The sequence below is a fragment of the Pristis pectinata genome, chromosome 3 (assembly GCF_009764475.1).
Source record: "Pristis pectinata isolate sPriPec2 chromosome 3, sPriPec2.1.pri, whole genome shotgun sequence".
In the NCBI taxonomy this organism is placed as follows: domain Eukaryota; kingdom Metazoa; phylum Chordata; class Chondrichthyes; order Rhinopristiformes; family Pristidae; genus Pristis; species Pristis pectinata.
Window position 1 is genome coordinate 50923023 of NC_067407.1, and position 22535 is coordinate 50945557.

At 42.1% G+C, this 22535-nt stretch overlaps 1 protein-coding gene across 1 annotated transcript; it reads left to right on the forward strand.

The window, feature by feature from the left end:
- The first annotated feature begins 10844 nt into the window (after window positions 1-10844).
- LOC127567820 (V-type proton ATPase subunit G 3-like) lies at window positions 10845-21661 on the forward strand. The gene is made up of 4 exons (XM_052010930.1): window positions 10845-10899; window positions 11177-11462; window positions 17704-17804; window positions 20828-21661. The coding sequence occupies exons 2-4, from the start codon at window positions 11381-11383 to the stop codon at window positions 21005-21007; spliced, it is 363 nt and encodes a 120-aa protein (XP_051866890.1). The 5' UTR covers window positions 10845-10899; window positions 11177-11380; the 3' UTR covers window positions 21008-21661.
- The last annotated feature ends 874 nt before the right edge of the window (window positions 21662-22535 follow it).

Consider the following 22535-nt stretch of genomic DNA (forward strand, 5'->3'; position numbering starts at 1 on the left):
AAGGTGTGTGGCCAGGTGGTTTGATAGATCACATATTCAGGTCCTGTTTCATTCCCAAACCTTGTGGGATCTAATCTTTATTCAAACTGAGTAGGTACTTAATATTCCAGCTGTGCCATCACACCAGGTCTCCCTTTCAATTTCCCTTCTAATCACACACTTTAACCATCTGCAGTGATTTCTCCTTGCTCTGACACATCTACCTTACCACCCATATCATTTGTAGGCCTAACATAATTTCCTGAACCTCTTGAGATTCAGGTTTATTTGTCTCTGAATGGGGAAAGTCAAGTGGTGAGAATATAGAGAGCATGGTCAGAGTCACTGGCCCATCAAGCATGACTCTGGCCTCAAGAGCAACTCACCAAGTATGAGATGAGCAACGAGAAGCTGGATAGTTGAAGGCTCAGCCCTTTCTGCCCAACCTAGTTGATGTGTTTGAGGAGGCCACTAACCCTTTGGGTTGGGGATGACGATCTGAATGTTCAGAAGACACCTGAAAGAACATGCAAGTAAAAATAAAAGCCGACAGGATTAGAAACAACCTTGTGATATGGTTTGACGGCTATATCAGGTAGAATTCAGGTAGCAGGGTGAAAGGGACTGTACTCTGATTGCAAGAAGTAATACATGGGGCTCAGCTTTTCATCACATACAGCAAAGTTAATTTGAAGGAACTTCAAAAAGGGATGATGGAAAAAAAACTTTCAGTGCACCTTACAGAAAAATGATCTTTTTGATGAAATCATATCATTAACAGGCAAATTCATGTAAATTCAACAATAAAGCTTCTGCCAGCTCACAAACAACTGTAATAATGTACAACATAGTACAACTCAGGGAAGTGGAGGTGTGTTTAATAAGGGTAGTACAATAACAGGGAGGGCACAAGTCTGTATATGGATTGCATATAGATTGGCCAAACCAAGTTATGAGTAAAAGTGTGTAAGGTGAATTTAAAGAGTGTTTAAGAGATGGTTTTCTAGATCTATATGTTGAGGAACTAATGAGGTAACAGACTATTTCAAATTGGGTATTAAATTGGTAAATTGGTTTATTATTGTCAAAGATACTGGAGTACATTGAGAAGCTTTGTTTTGCAAGCCATCCATACGGATCATTTCATTACAACAGTGCACTGAGGTAGTACAAGGGAAAACAACAACAGAATGCAGAATAAAGTGTTACAGTTACAGAGAAGCTGTGGTGCAGGCAGACAATAAGGTGCAAGGCCATAATGAGGTAGAGTTCATCTTATCGTACTGGGGACCGTTCAATACTCTTATAACAGGGGTACAGAGGCAGTTCTTGAGCCTGGAGGTACATGCTTTCAGGCTTTTGTATCTTCTATCCAATGGGACGGGGGCGAGGAGAGAATGTCTAGGGTGGGTAGGGTCTTTGATTATGTTGGCTGCTTTACCGAGGCAGCGAGAAGTGTAGACAGAGTCCATGGAGAGGAGGCTGGTTCCTGTGATGCACTGGACTGTGTCCACAACTCTCTGCAGTTTCTTGAGGTCACTGGCAGAGCAGTTGCCATACCAAGCCATGATACATCTGGATAAGATGCTTTCTATGGTGCATCAATAAAAGTTGGTGAATGTCAAAGGGGACATGCCAAATTTCTTTAGCCTCCTGATGAAGCAGAGGCACTGCTATAATGAGAAAGGTATGACTGATGATCCAGAAGTGAAAAGATCTTTAAGAAACAGTGATCATAATTTTTGTATGAAATTGAAGTGATTTAGTTCAATCTAAAAGCAGGGTCTTAAAGATGAATCAAGCAGCTCTGAAGGAATGAGGCATAGATTGGCTATGGTAGTTTGGGAAAGAATATTAGAAGGTATCTCATCAAGCCAGTAATGGCTAATTTATAATGAATTAATACATGATTTATAAATAATGTATATCACTTCAAGACAAAACACCTGAGGCTAAATGGTCCAGCCATAGTTATCTTGAGAAGTTAAAGATAATATTTGAACAAAGGAAAAGGCTTATAACATTACCATGAAAAGCAGTAAATTCAGGGATAAAGAAAAGTTTTGAATTCAGCCAAGGAGGACCAAGCCATTGATAAGGAAAGGGAAAATAGGAAATGAAAGTCAGGTAGGGAAACAACATTGCAAGAACATCTATAGATGGGAAAAACATAGAACATAGAAAATCGAACAGTACAGCAGAGGAACAGGCCCTTTGGTCCACAATGGCTGTGCCAATCAGGATGCCAAATTAAAGTAATCCCTTCCGTCTGCAGATGATCCATATCCCTCCACTCCCTGCATATTCATATACCCATCTAAAAGTCTGTTAAATGCCACTCTCGTATCTGCTTCCACCACCGTCCCTGGCAGCACATTCCAGGCACCCTACCCACTCTATGTGTAAAAACTTGCCCCGCACATCTCCTTTGAACTTACCCCACACTCAGCTTAAAGCTATGCCCTCTAGTATTTGAGATTTACACCCTGGGAAAAAGATCCTTACTGTCTTCCTGTCAACCCCTATCTCTGCATCCCATAATTGTATAAATTTCTATCAGGTCAGGCTCTGACGCTCCAGAGAAAACAGTCTAAGTTTGTGCAACCTCGCCTTACAGCTTATACCCTGTAATCCAGGCAGCATCCTGGTGAACCTCTTCTGCATCCTCTCCAAATCACCCACATCATTCCTGCAATGGGGTGACCAGAACTGCACACAATACTCCAAGCTTGGCCACACTAAAGGTTTATACAGCTGGAAATTCAATTAATGCTAATGTGCGTCCCTTGTAGTAAGAGGGAAAAAAAATATACCAGCAAATGAAGAGATAACAGAGAGATTAAATAAATATTTTGTGTCTATCTTCACAGATTACCTCCTGGAAATCAATATCCATTAAAAAGAAAATTAAGAGCAACAAACAATCTGCTGGAGGAACTCAGCAGGTTCGAGCAGCATCTCTGAGAGGAAAGGAATTGTCAACATTTAGGGTTGAAACCCTGCATAAGGACTCCAGAAAGGAAATTAATATTAGTTAAAAACTAGTACTGGAGAAACTAATGGGACTGAAAGCCAGTAAGTACCCTAGGACGTGAGAAGCTGAGGTTTTTAAAAGAGGTAACTAGGGAGATAATAGATGCATCAGTGGCCATTTTCCAAAATTTCATAAATTCCCACAGAAAGAAAGGTAGCAAAATGTAACCCCATTATTTAACAAAGAAATGAGTCCATAGTTCCCTGAAATTGGCAACACAGATTGACAGAGAGGTGAACGAAGGCACATGGCATGCTTGCCTTTATAGGTCAGGGCATAGACATAAGAGTTGGGATGTTATGTTGCAACTTTACAAACCACTGGTTAGGCTGCACTTGGGTATTGTGCACAATTCTGGTCATCGCACAATAGGAAGGATGTGGCTATGCAGAGAAGATTCACCAGGATGTGGCCCGGATTGAAGGACTTTCGTTATGAGAAGAGATTGGGTAGGCTGGGTTTGTTTTCCCTGGAGTGAAGGAGGCTGAGGGGGTGACCTTATAGAGGTATACAAGATTCTGAGAGGCATAGACAGGGTAGATAGTCGAAATGTTTTTCCCATCGTAGCTGCACTAAAACCAAGAGGGCATAGCTTTAAGGTGAGAGGAAGGAGTTTTAAAGGGAATCTGAGGCTAAGATTTTTTTTTAACAGAGAGTGGTTGATATCTGGAACATGTTGCCAACAGATGAAGTGGAATCAGATACAATTACTATGTTTAAGAGGCATTTCAACAGACACTGAAGTAGGCAAGACTCAGAAGCATATGGTCCTAATGTGGGCAAATGAGATTAACATAGATGAACTAAAAGGTTGGCTTTTGGTGGGCCAAAGGGCCTCTGTATGACTCCATGACTCTCTAACTTTAAAATAGGAGCATGACATCAGAGGTAGGGGAAATGCTGGTGTCTATCATTAAGGAAGTGGTACAAGGCACATAGAAAATAAAAATAGAATTGTACCGAGTCAACAGGCATTCATGAAAGAAAAATCTAGAATGATAAAAATCAGTGATTTAGTGTATGTGGACTTACAGAAAGTCCTTGACAAGATACCGCACAAATGCTATTAAGCAAAATTAGAGTGTGCAGTATTTGGGTAATACAATGGATGAACTGAGAATTGGTTAATTGAAAGAAACAAGTAGAAAGAAACGTGTCATTTTTCTATAGAAAGGCTGCGACAATTAGGGTGCTGCAGGAACTAGTCTGGGAACCAGAACATTCTATATCACTGACTTGGAATTGGAATTGGTTTATTGTTATCACTTGTATTGAGGTACAGTGAAAAACTTGTCTAGCATACCGATCATACAGATCAATTCATTACACAATGCATTGAGGTAGTTAGATGAGGAAATCAAATATATACATCCAAGTCTGCTGATAATACAAAACTAGGTGTTGGTATGGGCTACGAGATGGATGTAGGGAGTCTTCCGAGACTTCAGGGCAGGCAAGATGAACTGGGCAAGATCATGGCAGATAGATATAATGTGGAATGTGTGAGATCATCCACTTTGGTGGAAGAAAATAGAACACAGAATACTTTTTTCTAAATGGCGAGAAACTGAAAAAAAGTGTCAATGCACACAAAAGTTACCAAAATTTAACAAGCAGATTCAACAAGCAATTAAGAAGGCAAACAGTATGCTGGTCTTTATTGCAAGAGGAGTTGAATTCCAAAAGTCTAGATGTCTTTTTCCAATACTAAGAGGCCTGCTAAGACGACATCTGGAATATTGTGCACAGGTCTAGCCTCCCTATCCAAGGTCAGATATACTTATACTTGACAAAGCGCAGTGAAGGTTCATCAGATTGATTCATCATAAGAGAAGAGATGAAGCAGACTCGGCTATGCTCACTTGAGTAGAGTCATACAGCATGGAAACAGGCCCTTCGGCCCAACTCACCCATACCAACCAAGTTGTCTGCCGAAGCTAGTTCCATGTGCCTGCATTTGGCCCATATCCTTCTAACCTTTCCTATCCATCTACCTGTCCAAACACCTTTTAAATGTTGTTAATATACCTGCCTCAACCACTTCCTCTGGCAGCTCATCCATATACTGACCACCCTCTGGGTGAAAAAGTTGCCCCTCAGGTTTCTAGTAAATCTCCCCCCTCTCACCTTAAACCATGCCTTCTAGTTCTTGATTCCCCAACCCTTGGAAAAAGACTGTGTGCATTGCCTCTATCTATGCCCTCATGATTTTATACACCTCTATAAGATCACCCCTCATTCTTCCTTGCGCTCCAGTGAATAAAGTCCCAACCTGCTCAACCTCTCTCCATAGCTCAGTCCCTTGAGTCCGGCAACATCCTCGCAAATCTCCTTTGCACTCTTTCCAGCTTAATGGTATCTTTCCTCCAGCAGAGTGACCAAAAATGAACACAATTATTCCAATGCAGCCTCACCGACCTCTTGTACAGTTTCAGAAGAATGAGAGCTGATTCTCGTTGAAACAGATAAATATCTTAAAGGGCTCGACAGGATAGGTGTGGAGTTGATATTTCCCCTGACGAGGATGTCTAGAACCAGGAGTCACAGTTTTAAAATAAGGGGTCAGCCATGCAGGAGCAAGATGAGAAATTTCCTCATTGAGAGGGCAGTGAATGCTCTACCCAAGAGGGATGTGAAGTCTCAGTTGCTGAGCATATCCAAGGCAGAGATCTATAGATTTTTAGATATTAAGGGAATCAAGGGATATGCTGTTAGTTCAGGAGACTGGCACTGAGGTGAAGGATCATCATATTAATGACTGCAAAGTAGGCTAAATGGTCCAAATAGCCCATCTCTGCTTCTACTTATATAATGTTACATTCTCACATGAATATAGCTTTCAACGACTCTGGGCAACAACACTGGCAACGTCACATAGCAACCAATCAATGCAAGCCACTTACCACGTTCAAGAAGGCCACACCAGAAATAATTAACAGGGAAAATTTGGAGGCATTTTCTCTCTCCACCCCCCTCATCCCTCTCAATCCCAATACCTAGGAGCATGATGAGCAAATAAAATACAGCAGACAGTAGGAATCTGAAATAAAAACAAAAAGTCCTGGAAACATTCAGCTAGCCTGGCAGCATCTGTGAATTCAGGACAATCAGTATTATTATTGACTTGAATCACTCATCCTGTTTTGATCTTGTCATAACGTTCCTGTCACCTCCGTCGATAAGTGATCAGGCTAACATTATGATTAATATCACAGGAACTGCCAAAATAGTTGTGCTGCGTTGTAGTTCACTCATTCAACTTCCTGATAACGTGCCCATTTCTTCTCACGCACAAGCAGAGGGACAAGAAACATGACATATATATGTCAGTAAAGCTACACCACAGATTACATTCATTATCACTTCCAACAAGATCCATTTAGAGCATGGGGAATGTTACACATGGCAGTTAGATGGACAAGTGGTGCATATTGACTGGTTGGCCTCAGGACCAGTGGATGTACTATTTCATCTGCTATATTCAGAACGAAGGTCTGGCTTACCAGTGGAGACAACAAATCACCTTCATCAATCACTTGTTTTCATGAAGCACATATGAGGTATCGGGCAGATTTTGCCCATGAAAGCCCTCAGTTGTCTCAAATGTAAGGAGCCATTGCCGATGCCAAACCTCACTTCCTTGTCCTCATAGACTTAACCTCTAGGACCAGCCTTTCAGTGCTGCTAAACTTCTGGGTCACCAGTATCACCCTTACCCTGCCTCAACATGATCACCCCTCACTGCCCATTGCTTGGCGTAACATCCTTATTTTGATAGCAAATGTTTCTCTCCTTTACTGTGAGGTATCCCTTGAGATCTGCTAGGAATATATTAAAATAAAAATATAAATTCTGATGCAGTTACAAATACAAAGCAGTCTAAAAAGTATTGGGTTCTTTCTAGCTGTGACCTGAAGCTGTCATTCTTCAAAGTTCTGAAACCAAGTAGCAATTAAACTCTTGAGTGACCATTTATTTTTATCAATTGCACCAACTGGGTTTTTCTAACATTAAAGGGTTAACCATCTTCATCTCACTGAGCAGAATGAAACACTGCATAATACATTTGATATTAAACAATGGGTCACCAGATTTACAGTCAACTGTGCTATAGACCAAAATCCACTTATATTACAGAAGTTATCGCTTAATATGGATTTCCTGTTTTTTAAACATTTTCATCACATTTCAAGAATCATATTAAAACTGTCCAAATGAAGGATAGAGACAGCACGGGCTGGGTTTTAACCTCAAGGAGTATGTGGGCGTGGGTGCAGCCGTGACTTAAAATAAGGAAGTCAGCACCAAATATTTCATTGCTGTGGTTAACAGGAAGGGGTTAGGGTTGCTTATGGGAGAGTGGGTTATCCATTAGTCCATGATAATAGCATAATCTCTAGCATTGACTCAATGGGTCGTATGGCCTCCATTTGTGCTGTACCGATTAAATGGTCCAAACACTTCAAAGAAGGTAGGCACAAAGGGAAATTCAACCAAAGTTCACCAATGTTCTGAAGTTTGTAAATTGTTGCTTTGAACTGATATATTACGTAAGCAGGTATAAAGACCTCTTTTAGCATTTCATTCAAAGTCGGCTTGTTTCCACTGAATTGAGTCTTGTCGTGCCATTTCTTTTGGTATAATGGGTAATTAGGAGGCTAATTGGTTATACTTCCACATCTCTGCTTTCACGTAACACCAGACAACTCTGTCTGACACCCTGTGAGAGAGATCTTTCCATTCAAGTAATGGGCCTTTAATGGTAGCCCCACCGGATCACCAACAAGACTAGGAGAAGGAGAGGGCACAAGCGCAAGGTCATAATGTCAGAAGAGACAGGAAGAGGAGGGGGAGAAGGACTCTGATGAGGAGGCCTATCCTCCTGGAATATTCAGGGGCAGCAGATCACCAATCCACCTGGCTGAGCAGCCAAGTATCCAAAGGAGCCATCATTGTATTTGACATCCGGCAGACACAGAGATGTGGTGGCAGAGCCATAACTGTTCAATGAGGGTCACAGTAACTCTCACTTCCTGGATCATTCCAAGTGGCTGTAGCAGATGTCACTTATGTCTCCCAGATTGCATTTGTGAGTTTTCCAAGAATTTCCAAGGCATTCAGCTCCTTCTCCAGGTGGAGAGCAGCAAGGAGGGCAGGCACATCGTTTGGCAAGGGGTTGACTGACTGCCTGGGACATGTATTTCCCTGACCGTTCCCACAAACACCAGGGCTTTCACTCCATTAACGTTCAAATACAATGCTGATGCCATGCATCTGGGAAACTGCATGACTCCCTCATTCCAAGGTTGCCCAGTCGTAATGATGTAACCACGTCAAAACAAGGGAATGTCCTGGGTTCCTGGTTTCAGAGAAGGACACTCCTCCTTAAGAGCCTTGAACCATCCACAGTACTATGGAGAGCACTATTGGAGTCCTGAAGCATCATTTCCAATTCCTGCACCATTCTACCATCATCCTTCAGTCACGTCCCACCACTACTGGCCACCCCCAGACCCAATCCAGAAGAGGGCCTCTCTTTGCCTTTGCTTGCTGCATCTTGTACAGTTTGTACAGGAAAATGTGAGCAGAGTTCTTACCCAAAGCAACAGAACCAGCCAGGAAGGCACACCAACACCTTTACTTCCTTAGAAAGCTAAGGAAATTTGACATGTCCCCAATGACTCTTACCAATTTTTACAGATCCACCATAGAAAACATCCTATCCAGATGCATCACAACTTGCTATGGAGACTGCTGTGCCCCAAGACTGCAAGAAATTGCAGAGTGTTGTGAACACAGCCCAGTCCATCACACAAACCAGCCAACCCTCCATTGACTCCGTCTACACTTCCCACTGCCTCGAGAAAGCAGCCAACATAATCAAGGACTACTCCCACCCCGGTCATTCTCTCTTCTCCCTTCACCTGTTAGGCAAAAGCTTTAGGGCACGTACCACCAGGCTCAAGGATAGCTTCTATCCCGCTGTAATCAGACTGTTGAATGGACCTATCATATGGTAAAGATGAACTCTTGATTTCCCAATCAACATTGTTGTGGCCATTGCACTTTATTTGTCTACCTGCACTGCACTTTCTCTGGAACTGCAACAACTATATTCTGCATTGTTTTCTTTTTGCTTCCTCAATGTACTTATGTCTGGAATGATCTGTCTGAGTGGCATGCAAACAAAACTTTTCGTGTATCTCGGTACTTATGACCAAGAAATAAACCAATACCAACACCAAAAGCATCACTTCAGGAGACAGTGGCGAGAAGCCCTCTGTGACTATACTTTGCTAAGCTCTGCCCATTCTGCATGCTCTCATGCAATGGTGTCACCCCAAGTGCAAGTCCCACATGTAAATCAAACGTTATAGAACTCAGCTTGCCTGTAGCTGAGCTGGGGACTGTGAGTGTCAGACCAAGTGCTGGATGCCTTCATCTGTACACCTTTGGCTCAGCAGTCAATCTGGAGGCAATCATATCTCACTTTCTTCTGTAAGAAGAGGGGAATGGATGAGTGAATGTCTTGCAATGGGTTGGGATGATGGGATGATATTAATTCCATGGATGAATAGCTGGAAGTCTTGAGTAAACTGTGAGATTTAGGTGTCAGTGGGGTGAAGCATCTGAACCTTTTCAATAACTTGCAACTGACAGGAATTTTGGATGTAACCTGCAACAGGTCAAACAGCCACAGGTTACTCTAGCAATCCAGCCCATGTTTTCCTACATGTCTTTATTCGATTTGGTTTGGACTTTCTTATTTGTTTAATCTTTAATCTATGTTACTAAAAACTACAATCCACTACCATCATTATTTAATCCTGTACGTTGGTGCTGGTAACTGCCAGGAAGAAATCTTTCCATGAGATCGGACACATCCTATCTTTAGGATAATTCATTCACTCACACCTGAAGATCTGAGCCACCCGTACCAAGTTAAAAATATACAGAAACCAGTTATACCCAGCTAAAATAGAAATATAAGATAGAGATTTGTGTACAAAGCAGACAGCACCATAGTTTCAGTTAATATTTCTACTAAAGAGAAGCTTTTCCTCTACGCCCTTTTGCTCTTGTTCATCCCTTTACTCTTTGTTCTCACTCTTTGTTCTCTTTTACGCACTTTGATAGAGTCATAGGGATATACAGCACAGAAATTGGCCCTTTAGCCCAGCTCATCCATGCCGACCAAGTTTGTCTACCTAAGCTAGTTCCATATGCCTGCATTTGGCCCATATCGCTCTAAATCTTTCCTATCTACATACCTGTCTAAGTGTCTTTTAAACCTTGTAATTGTACCTGCCTCTACCACTTCCTTTGGCATCTCGTTGCACATACCCACCATCCTCTGTGTGGAGAAATTTGCCCCTCAGGTCCACTTTAAATTTTTTCCCCTCTCAGCTTAAATCTGTACCTTCTAGTTTTAGACTCCCCTACCCTGGGGAGAAGACCGTGACTTCACCCTACTTGATGTCATCCAACTCTTGGGAAAATTCTTACACGGACGCTGAGATGTATTACTAATTTAGGGCTCAGACCTAAATGAACCTGCCATTACTTGAGTTACGCTGTGAGCATGAATCCCTTCCTTGAAGAACTCAGAGGTAGTTATATATTGGCATAATCCTACCACATGTAGTCGCTGTCTTGTCTCGTCGCACTGTCTAGTCACAGTGTACATTGATCAGAATCAGGTTTATTATCACTGACATATGTTGTGAAATTTGTTGTTTTGTGGCAGCAGTACAGTGCAAGACGTAAAAATTATTATAATTTATCAAAATATAAATAAATAAAATTGTGCAAAAGAGGAATAACGAGGTAGAGTTCATGGACTGTTCAGAAATCTGATGGTGGAGGGGAAGAAACTTCCTGAAATGGTAATGAAACATTAATATCTATTTATTTAAAATATTGAAATAAATGAAGCCTATGTTTGCCAAGTTGGTCTATTTTAATTATACTACCAGAGTATGAAGTGCAATTGAAGGAAAATGTAAATGTAAAGAAAAGAGCAACAAAAATGAGCAAAGTCTGATAAGTGGGTAAAAAGATCCTGAAAATTGCCTTTTTGTTTAGTATTTTTTGCTGATCCTGCTGCATAAATTCACTTGCACATGACCACAGTCAGTGTGTTTTGTTTTATTTTGTCATCAGACAAGGCACATTAAGCATCCATGAGCTATTGTGTTGGCTGTAACTACCTGAAAGCAGCCTGTGACTGGAGCTGGCCACTGCCACACAAGCTGCGTCCCGACTGTCTTTGTTGTTTGCAGCAACAGCAAGTCATCAAAGTCATCAGGATCCCTATAAATTTGGAGCTGTTCATCACCTTCTCAGGGTGCTGCCTCACAGGACAACATGACCAGTCACTCGCAGGGAATCCATCAGCTTCTACAGGCAGAGAAACGGGCAAAGGAAAAGTTGGAGGAAGCTAAGAAGAGTGAGTAAGCTAAATCTATTAACAAATGCTTGTCCGCTCACACAGGTGATGAAAGATAGTTTCAACACAGTGGAGAATCTTAAGACTTTGAACAAAATTGGTGATCAGAAACAATACAGAATGTATTGACAAAAGTTTTCATAGATAGTGCATATTTGTGTCACTTTTTACCATCATCAAGTTTATTGTCATTGTGCACAAGTTGGGTGAGGTACAAATACAATGAAAAACTTGCTTGCAGCAGCATCACTGGCACATTTTTCAAATTTAGCATGCACTTTGTACTGGCCATAATCTAATACTGGCCACAATATTGCAGGCAATTTCATTTGGGAGCAAAGGGAAGGGCTTGTGGAAAGCAGGAAAATGCCCTGTCATTGATCCTGCAGAGAGCTGCACATACTGTGCCAGAGAAGACATCGCAGAGAAATGAATAATTTAGGGATGAGAGTTTTCTTTACCGGCATACTACTGTTAGACACACATGTTGTGTCACCTGCTGAAATTCTGCCTGAAGTCTGCTCAGGTGAAGCTGCAGTGTCCTACACGGTAACAGTTTGCACAAGTATCTGGGAAACCACTGGCCTTGACTGGATCAATGTCCAGCACTGAAAGTGCCACAAGCCCCATATATGTACATTCAGCCAATGAAATTCAAAATAAACTGCAGATGCTGATAGTCGGAAATAAAAACAGAAAATGCTGGGAAACTCAGCAGGTCAGGCAGCATCTGTGGAAACAGAAAAAGAGATAACGTTTCAAGTCCAAGACCCTTCATCCGAGACCCTTGACATTTGAAATGTTAACTCTGATTTTCTTTCCAGAGGTGTTGTCTGAGCTGCTGAGTGTCCCAACATTTTCTGTTTTTATTTGTATGCTTGGGGTTCACTCAAGACAATCAGGTCTCTACAGAGGCAAGGCACTGGCCTCAGTTTCATGACTTACAAAATCTTTAAACCATTTGGCCTTTCTGATTTTCCCTTTCAAGGGAAATCTGATGATTGCTCCATTTTTATTTCTGTCTGTCGGCGAAATAATTCTGGTGTCTTCACCTGCATTTACTCCACCTGGAAATCTCTTCCATTCATTGCATTATCTCCATGTAAAAGACAATATGGCATTTTATTTAATTTGCTCATTTCCAGATTAATGAGGGAAGCAATTTGATTTTAAAGTTCACACCCTCTGTTATGTTAGTCATTGACCTAAAAGCAGCAAGCTTTCCTTCATAAATGAAATTTTGTGTGCCCGTGTGGAAGCCACTGACTCCTGCTGGGGTCAGGCCTCAGAAGCTGCCAGGAGCCCAGCTGTACCTTGCTGAGCCTAGGCACCGAACATTCACAAGTTATCTGGCTCTGGGGAAGAGTGAAGGCGGTGCCGGGAGGGAAGGAAATCGCAACAGAAGCCGATCTTGCCCTCACTCGACATCCACGCAGCAGCATTTCTGTATCCAGGGGGATAGCGATCAGCAGGGAGACTGGCTCTGCTCCTCTCCTCTAGCCTGGGGCAAAGAGGCCAGTTTGTCACACCCCTCCTGCCAGTTTGGCTGAGCTCGATTCACTCAGCAGCAGCAGCTACAACTCAAAGCATGCACCCATCTGGTCTGTGGCTCCATTATCGACTGCCTTTACCAAATGAGCCCATCCAGGGAAACATAGGGGAGATTTTCAAGTCAAGTTTTGACTAGTCTCATGAAGCTATTGTGTTTTTATTAATTTATTTTGTAGTCCATACTTTAGCCATTCAAGACCCTGAGATAATGGTTCCATCTCTCTCCAGCTTGGCTCCATGTCAATGAATATGAATTATCACCCTTAACACTAAGGAGTGTTGACAATGGGGTCAGGCTGCAATTGCACAGAAAACGTGCCTTGTTCTCAAAGCTGCTTGCGAATGGGCAGTTTACCGCAGATTTCAAACAGTACCCTTTACAATCACAAGATTTAAAGGCAAGTTCAAAGGTAACTGCAGAGAGGGAGGTATCCTTATCAATGCTAAGGGATAATTAGACCTGTTCCTCTGATCACTAACCCCCACCTCAAAAAAGCCAACAAACCAGTCACTGAATAAAAGGAAACCTTTAAAATTTGCAAGCTTCACCCACAATCCAGGTCCATTTCCATGATGTAGAAGGGTAAGGAAGTTAAAGCTGGAACTCCCCAGATGACCAATAGGAGAGAGAATAAAATAGTGCAAAGAGCTTATGAGCCAGGTTGTTATCACAAGTGTGGACCAGGCTGATTGTAGAAAGTGGCAGAGTGGGTTAAGAAATTGGTTAAAACAAGCAAGTGGGATCCTTGACTTTATAAATAGAGGCAGAGAGTGGAAGAGCAAAGAAGTCACGATGAACCTTTGTAAATCATCCAACTCTAGGCACAACACTTCAGGAAGGACATGAAGGCTATGGAGGGGGTGCAGAAGATATTTACTAGAATGGATGAGGGACCTTGGAGAAGCTAGGATTGTTCTCATTGGAACAAAGGAGGTTCTGAGGGGATTGATAGTGGTATTTAAAATCATAAAGGATATAGTTCCCACTAACAGACTTGGGGGAGAAAGAATGAAAGGTGACTGGCAAAAGAACCAAAAGGGATATGAAGAATGGTTATATGATATATGGTTAGTGTGTGATTTGTACTCCTAAGGTAGGAGGGGAGGCAGATTCATTTGTGGCGTTCATAAGGGGGCTGGATAATTATCTGAAAGCAAAGGGTTTGCAGAGTTTGGAGAGAAAGTGGAGAGGGCGACTGGCTGGATTGCTCTTGCATAGAACTGGTAATGGACTCAAGAGCCTGAATAGTCCTCTTTGTGCTATAACTAGTGTGAGATTTGGTAATTCTGGAAGCTTTGGGTAGATGATTGTCCAGTTCTCCTGGCCAATCCCTCCACGCTTCTTCTGCCCCACCCCAGGAGTCCACACATACCCTCTGAATTTCGTCAGGATGGGAAGAGGAACTTGATTCAGCTCAGAGCTGAATATTGTGTTGTACAATTGCCAAATAAATAATCATCCAAATATGCACTTGTCATTAATTAAAACAATCCTGCCTCTTAGGTTGGAACGACATGTCTGTGGCAATGACACGCATAAGAGTTCAGGGAACCACATGGATCTGGACCTTGACCAAATGGGTAGATGATCTCCCAAATATATATATTGAGGGGGGGAGTGGCAAGGATTAACGTCTAGCACTTTAACTTACTGTTCTATGTTCTATGTTAAACAGTGGGTCTGGAATCCTGGTCTGGAATTTTGGTCCCATTGGAATTACACTCAATCTCAAGCTGAAATGCTGACAGATCTTTAGATGAAATTAGAGAAAGAGATCAAAACTGTGGAAGTTGGCTGTGTCTTTCACGAAACAGGCAGTACAAAACATGGAATGTAGTGTGGTGTCTAGTCATTCTTTAAAGCTGCATTTCTGATATTGAATCATAGAGGCATACAGCATGGAAATAGGCCTAACGGTTCACCATATCCATACCAGCCAACAAGTGCCAATCAACTAATACCATTTTCCAGCACTTATCTTGAGCCTTCCATCTCAGGTGTTCATCTAAATACTTCATAAATGTTGTGAGAGTACCTGCCTTCGCCACTCCCTCAGGCAATGTCTTCCAGATTTTACCCTCTCCATAAAAAATTTCTTCCTCAACTCACCTCTAATTTTATAGACCTAAAGCAAGTCACCCTTCAGTCTGCTCTGCTCCAAGGAAACAAAGCCAACCTTTCCAGTCTCTCCTCACAACTGAAATGCTCCATCCTGATGAATCTCCTCTCCAGTGTAATCATATCCTTCCTGTAGTGTGGTGACCAGACTGTACACAGTACTCCAGCTGTGGCCTAACTAATCACACCATAAAACTACTTCTCGAAGATTTGTGTACCATACTTTTTCTTGGAATGGGACCTATTTCCAAAACATGTGGTCAACATTATGGTAAAAACTTCAGAAGTGAGTGTTCCCAGTCCAGTACAGTTTTCCTACTAATATCATTACAAAAACAGCACAATGCAATTGTTATTCACATCATCTCTGCCCCTCCCTTTTCAGCTTCGTTCCCACCAGAATTTTCTTGTTAACTCCTCCATCTCCAGAAACACCCACTCCCCTTCCCACAGCACCTTCTCATGTAACCACAGGAGACCCAACACTTGTCCTTCTACCAGCCTTCCAGACTTCCACAGCCCTTATCACCCTTTCCAAACGCAGCAGCAATTCACTTGAACTTCTTCCAATTTACCATGTTCGCTGCTCACAGTGTGGACTCCTGTACACTGGGGAAGTCAAATGAAGGTGGGGTAGCTGTTTTTCCAAGACATCTCTAGTCAGTCCTGCGAGCGTGACCAAGCTTCCAGGCACCTGTCACTTCATTTCTCAGGCACAGTTCTAACAAAGCTCAATGTAAGCTTGAGGAACATCATTTCACAGAGTCATAGATACGGCAAGAATACAGGCCCTTTGGCCCATCAAGTCTGCACCAACCATCAACCACACATTGACAGTAATCCTACATTAATTCCACATTTTATTCTCCCCACCTTCTCCCCTCAGACTCCACCACTCACCTACACACTGGTGGCAAATTACAGTAGCCAATTAACCTACCAAATCCACGTATCTTTGGGACGTGGGAGGAAACTGGAGCACCCTGGGGGAGAAATAAAGCACCTGGAGGAAACCCACGTGTTCGCAGAGAGGAAGTGCCAACTCCACACAGATAACAGCAGAGGGAAGGATTGAACCCAGGTCTCTGTCTCTCAGACAGCAACTCTACTGGGCCCGCCACTGTGCCACCCACATTTTCCCACTTGGCACATTATAGCCTTCAAGAGACAAGAATTCGGAGCTCAATTTCAGTAAGTTCAGGTTCCAGGTAATAAGCTTTTCTGGCATTTTTATTTCAAACCTCCAGCACTCCTTTCACATTCTTATATCATCAGAACATTTCTCCATATTTAAACCTCACCTGCTAGCCCCCAAGCCTTCCAATCTGCCGCAGGCCTCCCCTGCTCACTTTCTCTGACCTTTATCACTTGTTCTATTCCTAACTATTCCCAGCGAAAAAAAAAACTACAAAAGGTAACCTACCTGAAGCAGTATCCCTGATTTCCCTAGGGATGCTGCATGATCTGCTGAGTATTTCTAGCATTTTCTGTTTTAATAACAAATCAGTTTAAACTTTAGTACTCGGCAGTAAAAGGCAAGAACTCACTGGCTGGTAAACAGAGGAAGGTTTGTCACATGTGGCACTTATTAACTCTGCACCACTGATGACTCTGAAGTGCGCAGTTAAGTTAGACGACTGTCTTGAATTGGATGGTGTAAGCCAGACGATCACTCCCTATGGAAGAAGTAAGAGCCTTTTTAAATGTCTTCCTTTTATGGCTTCTCAAAGATGGAACATTCTTTTGTCACAGCCAATCCACAATTAAGAAAAAAAGCAATTGCAGGGACCCCCATCAATGCCACACTTGAGTTAAGAACAAAAGAAACCAGAGAAGTAGGAGAAAGAGTAGGCCGTCCAGCCCTCAGTACTGCTCCACCATTCACCAAAACTGAGGCTGATCTTCCACTTTAGTGCCATTTCCCAGCATGACCATCATATCCTTTAATTCTTTTTAATATGCAATTAGGCACGAGGAGGCATGCAACTCAGTCCATGGCAGTTTTCCAGAGTTAGCGAGACATCATATGGAAAATAGACGGAGCGAGGGGCCTGCTTACCTTGCCCTGGGTCATCAGACTGAAGCACCAGTCTGATAAATCAATGCAAGACCTGCCAGTGTGACGGACCACAATTATCCGACACACGCCGATACCCACAGAGGTTTCTGAAGAGCAGCAACCGAGACTCCAAAATGCTGTGCCGACCACATTGTAAAGAAGACATCACGTTACATCACCAGACATCAGGCTGCAGATGCTCCAGCTCAGAGCAGCAATGAGAAATTGGATTAAAAAAAAAGGCAACTGTCTTCTTTAATTAGATTTTGTGCTTTGAGACCTAATGAAAATCATGCACACAAGGACAGAATCCATGAAGAAAATCAATAAATCATCAAAAAGGAATTATTCCCGACATAAGGCAGTGTAACTTACAGGAACCATACTAATCAGTCCAGCTTCCTTCTGTTTTGCAGTCCATGATCCCCTTGTGTGCTTTCTGTTTATTAAGCTTGTGGCTCAATTGGTATGAAGCCTTTATCGGGCATTTTCTTTGTGAACGTTACTTCTAGGAAAGGGAAGACGGCTGAAGCAAGCAAAGGATGAGGCTCAAGCAGAGATAGATCAATATCGTCTGCAAAGGGAGAGAGAGTTTAGACAAAAACAGGACTCGGTGCGTATTAATGCAAACGAAACTTGTTTATTTGCTGCTTCTTCTGTAAAATTGAGATAAATGAATCATCTTGTTAAAATCAATGGCAATAAATCAGACCCCCACAACCCTTGTTTTTAAAAGTGAACAATGGCATGTAATAGCCCTTAACAACTGCAGCCAAGTCATTAATTGACAGCTCTATTTTTGAGTTATCAGCTTCACTGGTAGAGCTATCATTAAATTTCTCTGTTGGCCATGAGCTAAAGCCCTGATTTTGTACCCTGGCGATATTGTAAAGTTGCTCAAAAAAAAACAATTTATTTCAATTTAAATTAAAACATACTTTTATTTTCTTTAAATAAACTTTAAACAAAGCAGACTTTGGCATGGAAAAATCTATAAGCTGACACTAATGGATACTTAATAACTGTGGTCAAACACTTACTTAACATGGTGCTGATGGGTGCCAGTAACTCTGGGCACATCCCTGGTTCCTGCTACCCCCTTATACACTGGGAGTAGCTCTGTGTGTGTGTGTGTGTGTGTGTGTGTGTGTGTGTGTGTGTGTGTGTGTGTGTGTGTGTTGTGTGTGTGTGTGTGGGTGGGGGGGGGGAGGTGGGTGGGTGGTGTTAGGTCTGTTTTATTTATTTGTTGGGCATCATCAGCAAGGCCACCATTTATTTGCCCTTGAAAAGGTAGTGCTGAGCCACCTTCTTGAATTGCTCCAATCCTTCCCTTGAAGGTAAGTTCATCATGCAGTTGGGTAAGGAGTTCCAGGGTATAGAGCCAGCAATGATGAAGGAACCACATAATATTTCCAAGTCAGGACGATGTGCAAGTTGGAGGGAAGCCTGCAGGAGTATGAATCAAGCAGGCTGTTTTGTCCTGGGTTGTGGGAGTTTCCTGAGTGTTATTAGACCTGCATTTATCCAAGCGGTGGAGAGCATTTCACTGCGCTCCTGACTTTTGCCTTGTAGATGGTGGGAAGACTTTGGAGTATCAAGAGCTGAGCCTTGATTGCAGGATTCCCAGCTTCTGACCTGCTTTTGTAGCCATGGTATTTATGTGGTTGGCCCAGTTGAGTTTCTGGTCAATGGTGACCCTCAGCATTTTAATGGTGGGGGACTTGGGAAGGGTAATGTTATTGCACATCAAGGGTAGATGGTTAGACTTTCTCTTATTGTAGATGGTTATTGTCTAGCATTTTTATGGCACAAATCTTAACTGTCATTTATCAGCCTGAATATTACCTGGGGTTGCTTCCTTGGCTGAGGAGTTATAAACTGAATGTAGTGCAATCGTCAGTGGACTACCCCACTTCTAGTGGAAGAAAGGTCATTGATGAAGTATCTAAATACAGTTGGGCCAAGGGCATTGCCATAAAGAATTCCTGCAGTGAATCCAGGGTGATCTCCAACAAACACAACCATCTTCCATTGTGTAAGGTGTGATTCTAACCATTGGAGTGTTTTCCACTTAATGATCACTGAGTTCATTTTTACCAGGCCTCCTTGATGCCACACCTGGTCACAGGCTGCCTTGATGTCAAGGCCAGTCACTCTTACCTCAGCTCTGCAATTCAGTTCTGCTGTCCATGTTTGGACTAAGTCTGTGATTGAGGTCTGGAATGAGCGGGTCCTGGTAAATCTTAAATTCAGCTTCAGTAAGTAATACCAGCTAAATTACATTGTCAAACACACTATCCATAACTTTGATAAAATAAGATAAGGTATCTTTATTAGTCACATGTACATCGAAACACACAGTGAAATACATCTTTTGCGTAGGGTGTTCTGGGGGCAGCCCGCAAATGTCGCCATGCTTCCGGCGCCAACATAGCATGCCCACAACTTCCTAACCTGTATGTCTTTGGAATGTGGAAGGAAATCGGAGCACCCAGAGGAAACCCATGCAGACACGGGGAGAACGTACAAACTCCTTACAGACAGTGGCCGGAATTGAACCCGGGTCTCTGGCTTTGTAATAGCGTTACACTAACCGCTACACTACTGGGTGGTCATTGAGCAGACTGATTGGATCTGATTGCTTTTTGTGAACAGGATGTACCTGGACAGACCTGAGCTAGAAGTGTTGGAGAGGAGCAGGGGTTGGGGGTAAGGAGGTAGAAGTGAGGAGAGCAGAGATGACAAAATTCTATTCTATCAGCCCCTTGCACAAGGGACCAATCCAAAAAAAATCTCGAATTTAAGAAGAGAAATTTTACACAAAAGGACTCCATTTATAACCTCCATGTGGGGATACTTCTTGCTTGGTATACAATGTCCTCTTCCTTTAAACTGGTGAAGTGGGAGTTCTCAGTCCAGAGAGTTCCTACACTTGTATTATCTATTATCCCGGGTCTTTAACAATTACTGGCAGTTTACAATGGCTGCATCTGTGCACCTCTCCATATAATTTTCTGGTAGTTCTGTTGACGCCTGCTGGAATAGTGGTCAAGTTTTACAAGTATCCCCAATGAAATTCAAGATTATATTAAATTTTAGTGAAAGGATGCTTATATGATTATGCATCAGTTTAATGAACTTTGTATTTTGATACTGGACCAGACTAATCAGCCAGGACCCTATCTTGTATTTGCTCTAGTCTATTTAGTGTGTTCATTAATGCTCTAGTTCATCTAATGCTGTGATAAGTGTACCAAAGCAGAACTCCCTATCCTTGCACTGCTAAGGCGAGGCAAGATATCAGTCAGAGTATACACGACTGCACCTACGCCAGACCAGATGCTGGTTAGAAATGGTTTCATTAAACCCATTTGTCTGATGACACCAATGGCTTTGCCAGGAGATCAAACAGACCATCTACTGAGAAAGGACAGAGGAAATCTGCTCCCACAGCACCTTGTTCCAGGACATTCAGGAGAACAGTAAAAGAAGTGGAGAAAATTAGAGAAGGGCAATCAAAATCCCATATGTATACACTCTAAATATCGTATCGCCATGAAATGTTTCCAAAATGTTTGTAAAGTCCCAGTCATGTGATCTTCCATTTACTATAAACATCGTTCTGCTTTCTCCTAGATCATGGGATCTCAAGGTAATCTTTTGGCTAAGGTGGATGAACAAACCAGATCAAGAATAAACGGGCTCATAAGTAACCATGAGCAGAACAGTGAGACAGTTCTGCAAAAGCTCTTGGGGATAGTTTGTGAAATCAAACCAGAAATCCATGTTAATTTCAGAGAAGCTGGTTCGCATTGACTGGAGAGTTGGTGATAAATTAAACTTCATCAAACAAATGACATACTATCATTGAAGGTGCCTAACACTGGATAATGTGTATTTTGTGAAAAACATTTTACCTTTTTAATTTTGAGTGCCTTGGGACTTGTTCCTATTACTAAAGGTGCTATATAAATACAAGATTTTGCCGCTGATTTTGATCTTTATCCCTTCCCTATAGATCACTGAGTCTTACAGTCAGATGGGTTTGTCAGTATACCTCCATATATCACAGCCAACGCCAGTATATTGTATTGCTTGACCCATAGGAACAGAGCGGGGGAACAGGAACAAGCCATTCAACTTCTTGACTTTATTCTGTAATTTAGTTAGAGCATGGGTGATCCTTGTCTTGACGATGCCCTGTGGACTGCCCATCATATTCCCTCACATTCAACCCCTGCCCCGCCATCCCAGCTCCTATCGAACTTCCTGCTTTGCCTTGGAGAACTTGACGAACACCAGCAATCTCAACCACAGAGGAAAGGTTTTCTTGTAAGAAATTTGAGACTCAGGTTCACGTTCAATTTCATTATTAAGATTTTGCATTTCTAGATTACTATAATTAAGTGGTCACAGTGTTGTTCTTTGTGATAATTCACTTATAAAACAAAATTCACTGGAAATGGTTAATAGCGCAGAATTGCTTTTTAAATTATACATTCATAAATATAGTGAAAATAGTGGCTCAAATTTTGGGCTAATTATTTTAATTTATATTTTCATCCAATAAATCAGCATTTTGAAAGTTATAAGTTGTAACTGTTTTTTAAGCATGTTTTTCCAAAATTTAATTTTTGATTTTCTTTAGTTGTCAGTGATATTAGCCGGACACCAGGTTCAGCTCCCAAAATCTGTGTTATCCTCTTACACTTAGGATCACAGTTCCAAGCAGCAACAGACTTTACATTTTCTGTGCTCTGTGTGATCACAGTTTGATGTATTTGACATCCAACATGGCTGGGCCCAGAATTTCTGTGTTTTGTGGTGTTGCTTATTATGAGCCAGTGGACGGGCATTTAGAGGAGATCACTATAAATATCAGGCTTCTCAAAAATACCCTGATATATCAGGAATTGAATACCACAGCTCTTTTGATCCTTTTTAAAATATTTTGAATCCACTCTTTTTATGGGTTAGCTTTCTGGGAGGCACGGTGTCTCCGACAGCTCCCGGCATTTACACTCCCACAGCTCTGTTTTCCGATCTGTAGATCCCACTTTATCCGGGAGATTGAATGGGTTCAGTAAATCTGTCACTGGAGAAGACTGGCAGGCTTAGCAGTTTACTTGCCACTTAGTTGGACTCATGGGCACCAGTTTCTTATGTTCAAGCTACAACAGTGCCAGTTTGATCAAAGCAGCTTATACCTTGTCTGGCATACTTTGAAAGGACTCAGGTTTACAGTCACTAGTTGCCCTGGTGACATCCTCTCAGTGGTCCAGAGATGCAATCAGCAGTCTGTGACTTTTACATGTGCTTGCATTTTCAACCTTTCAGGTGACAT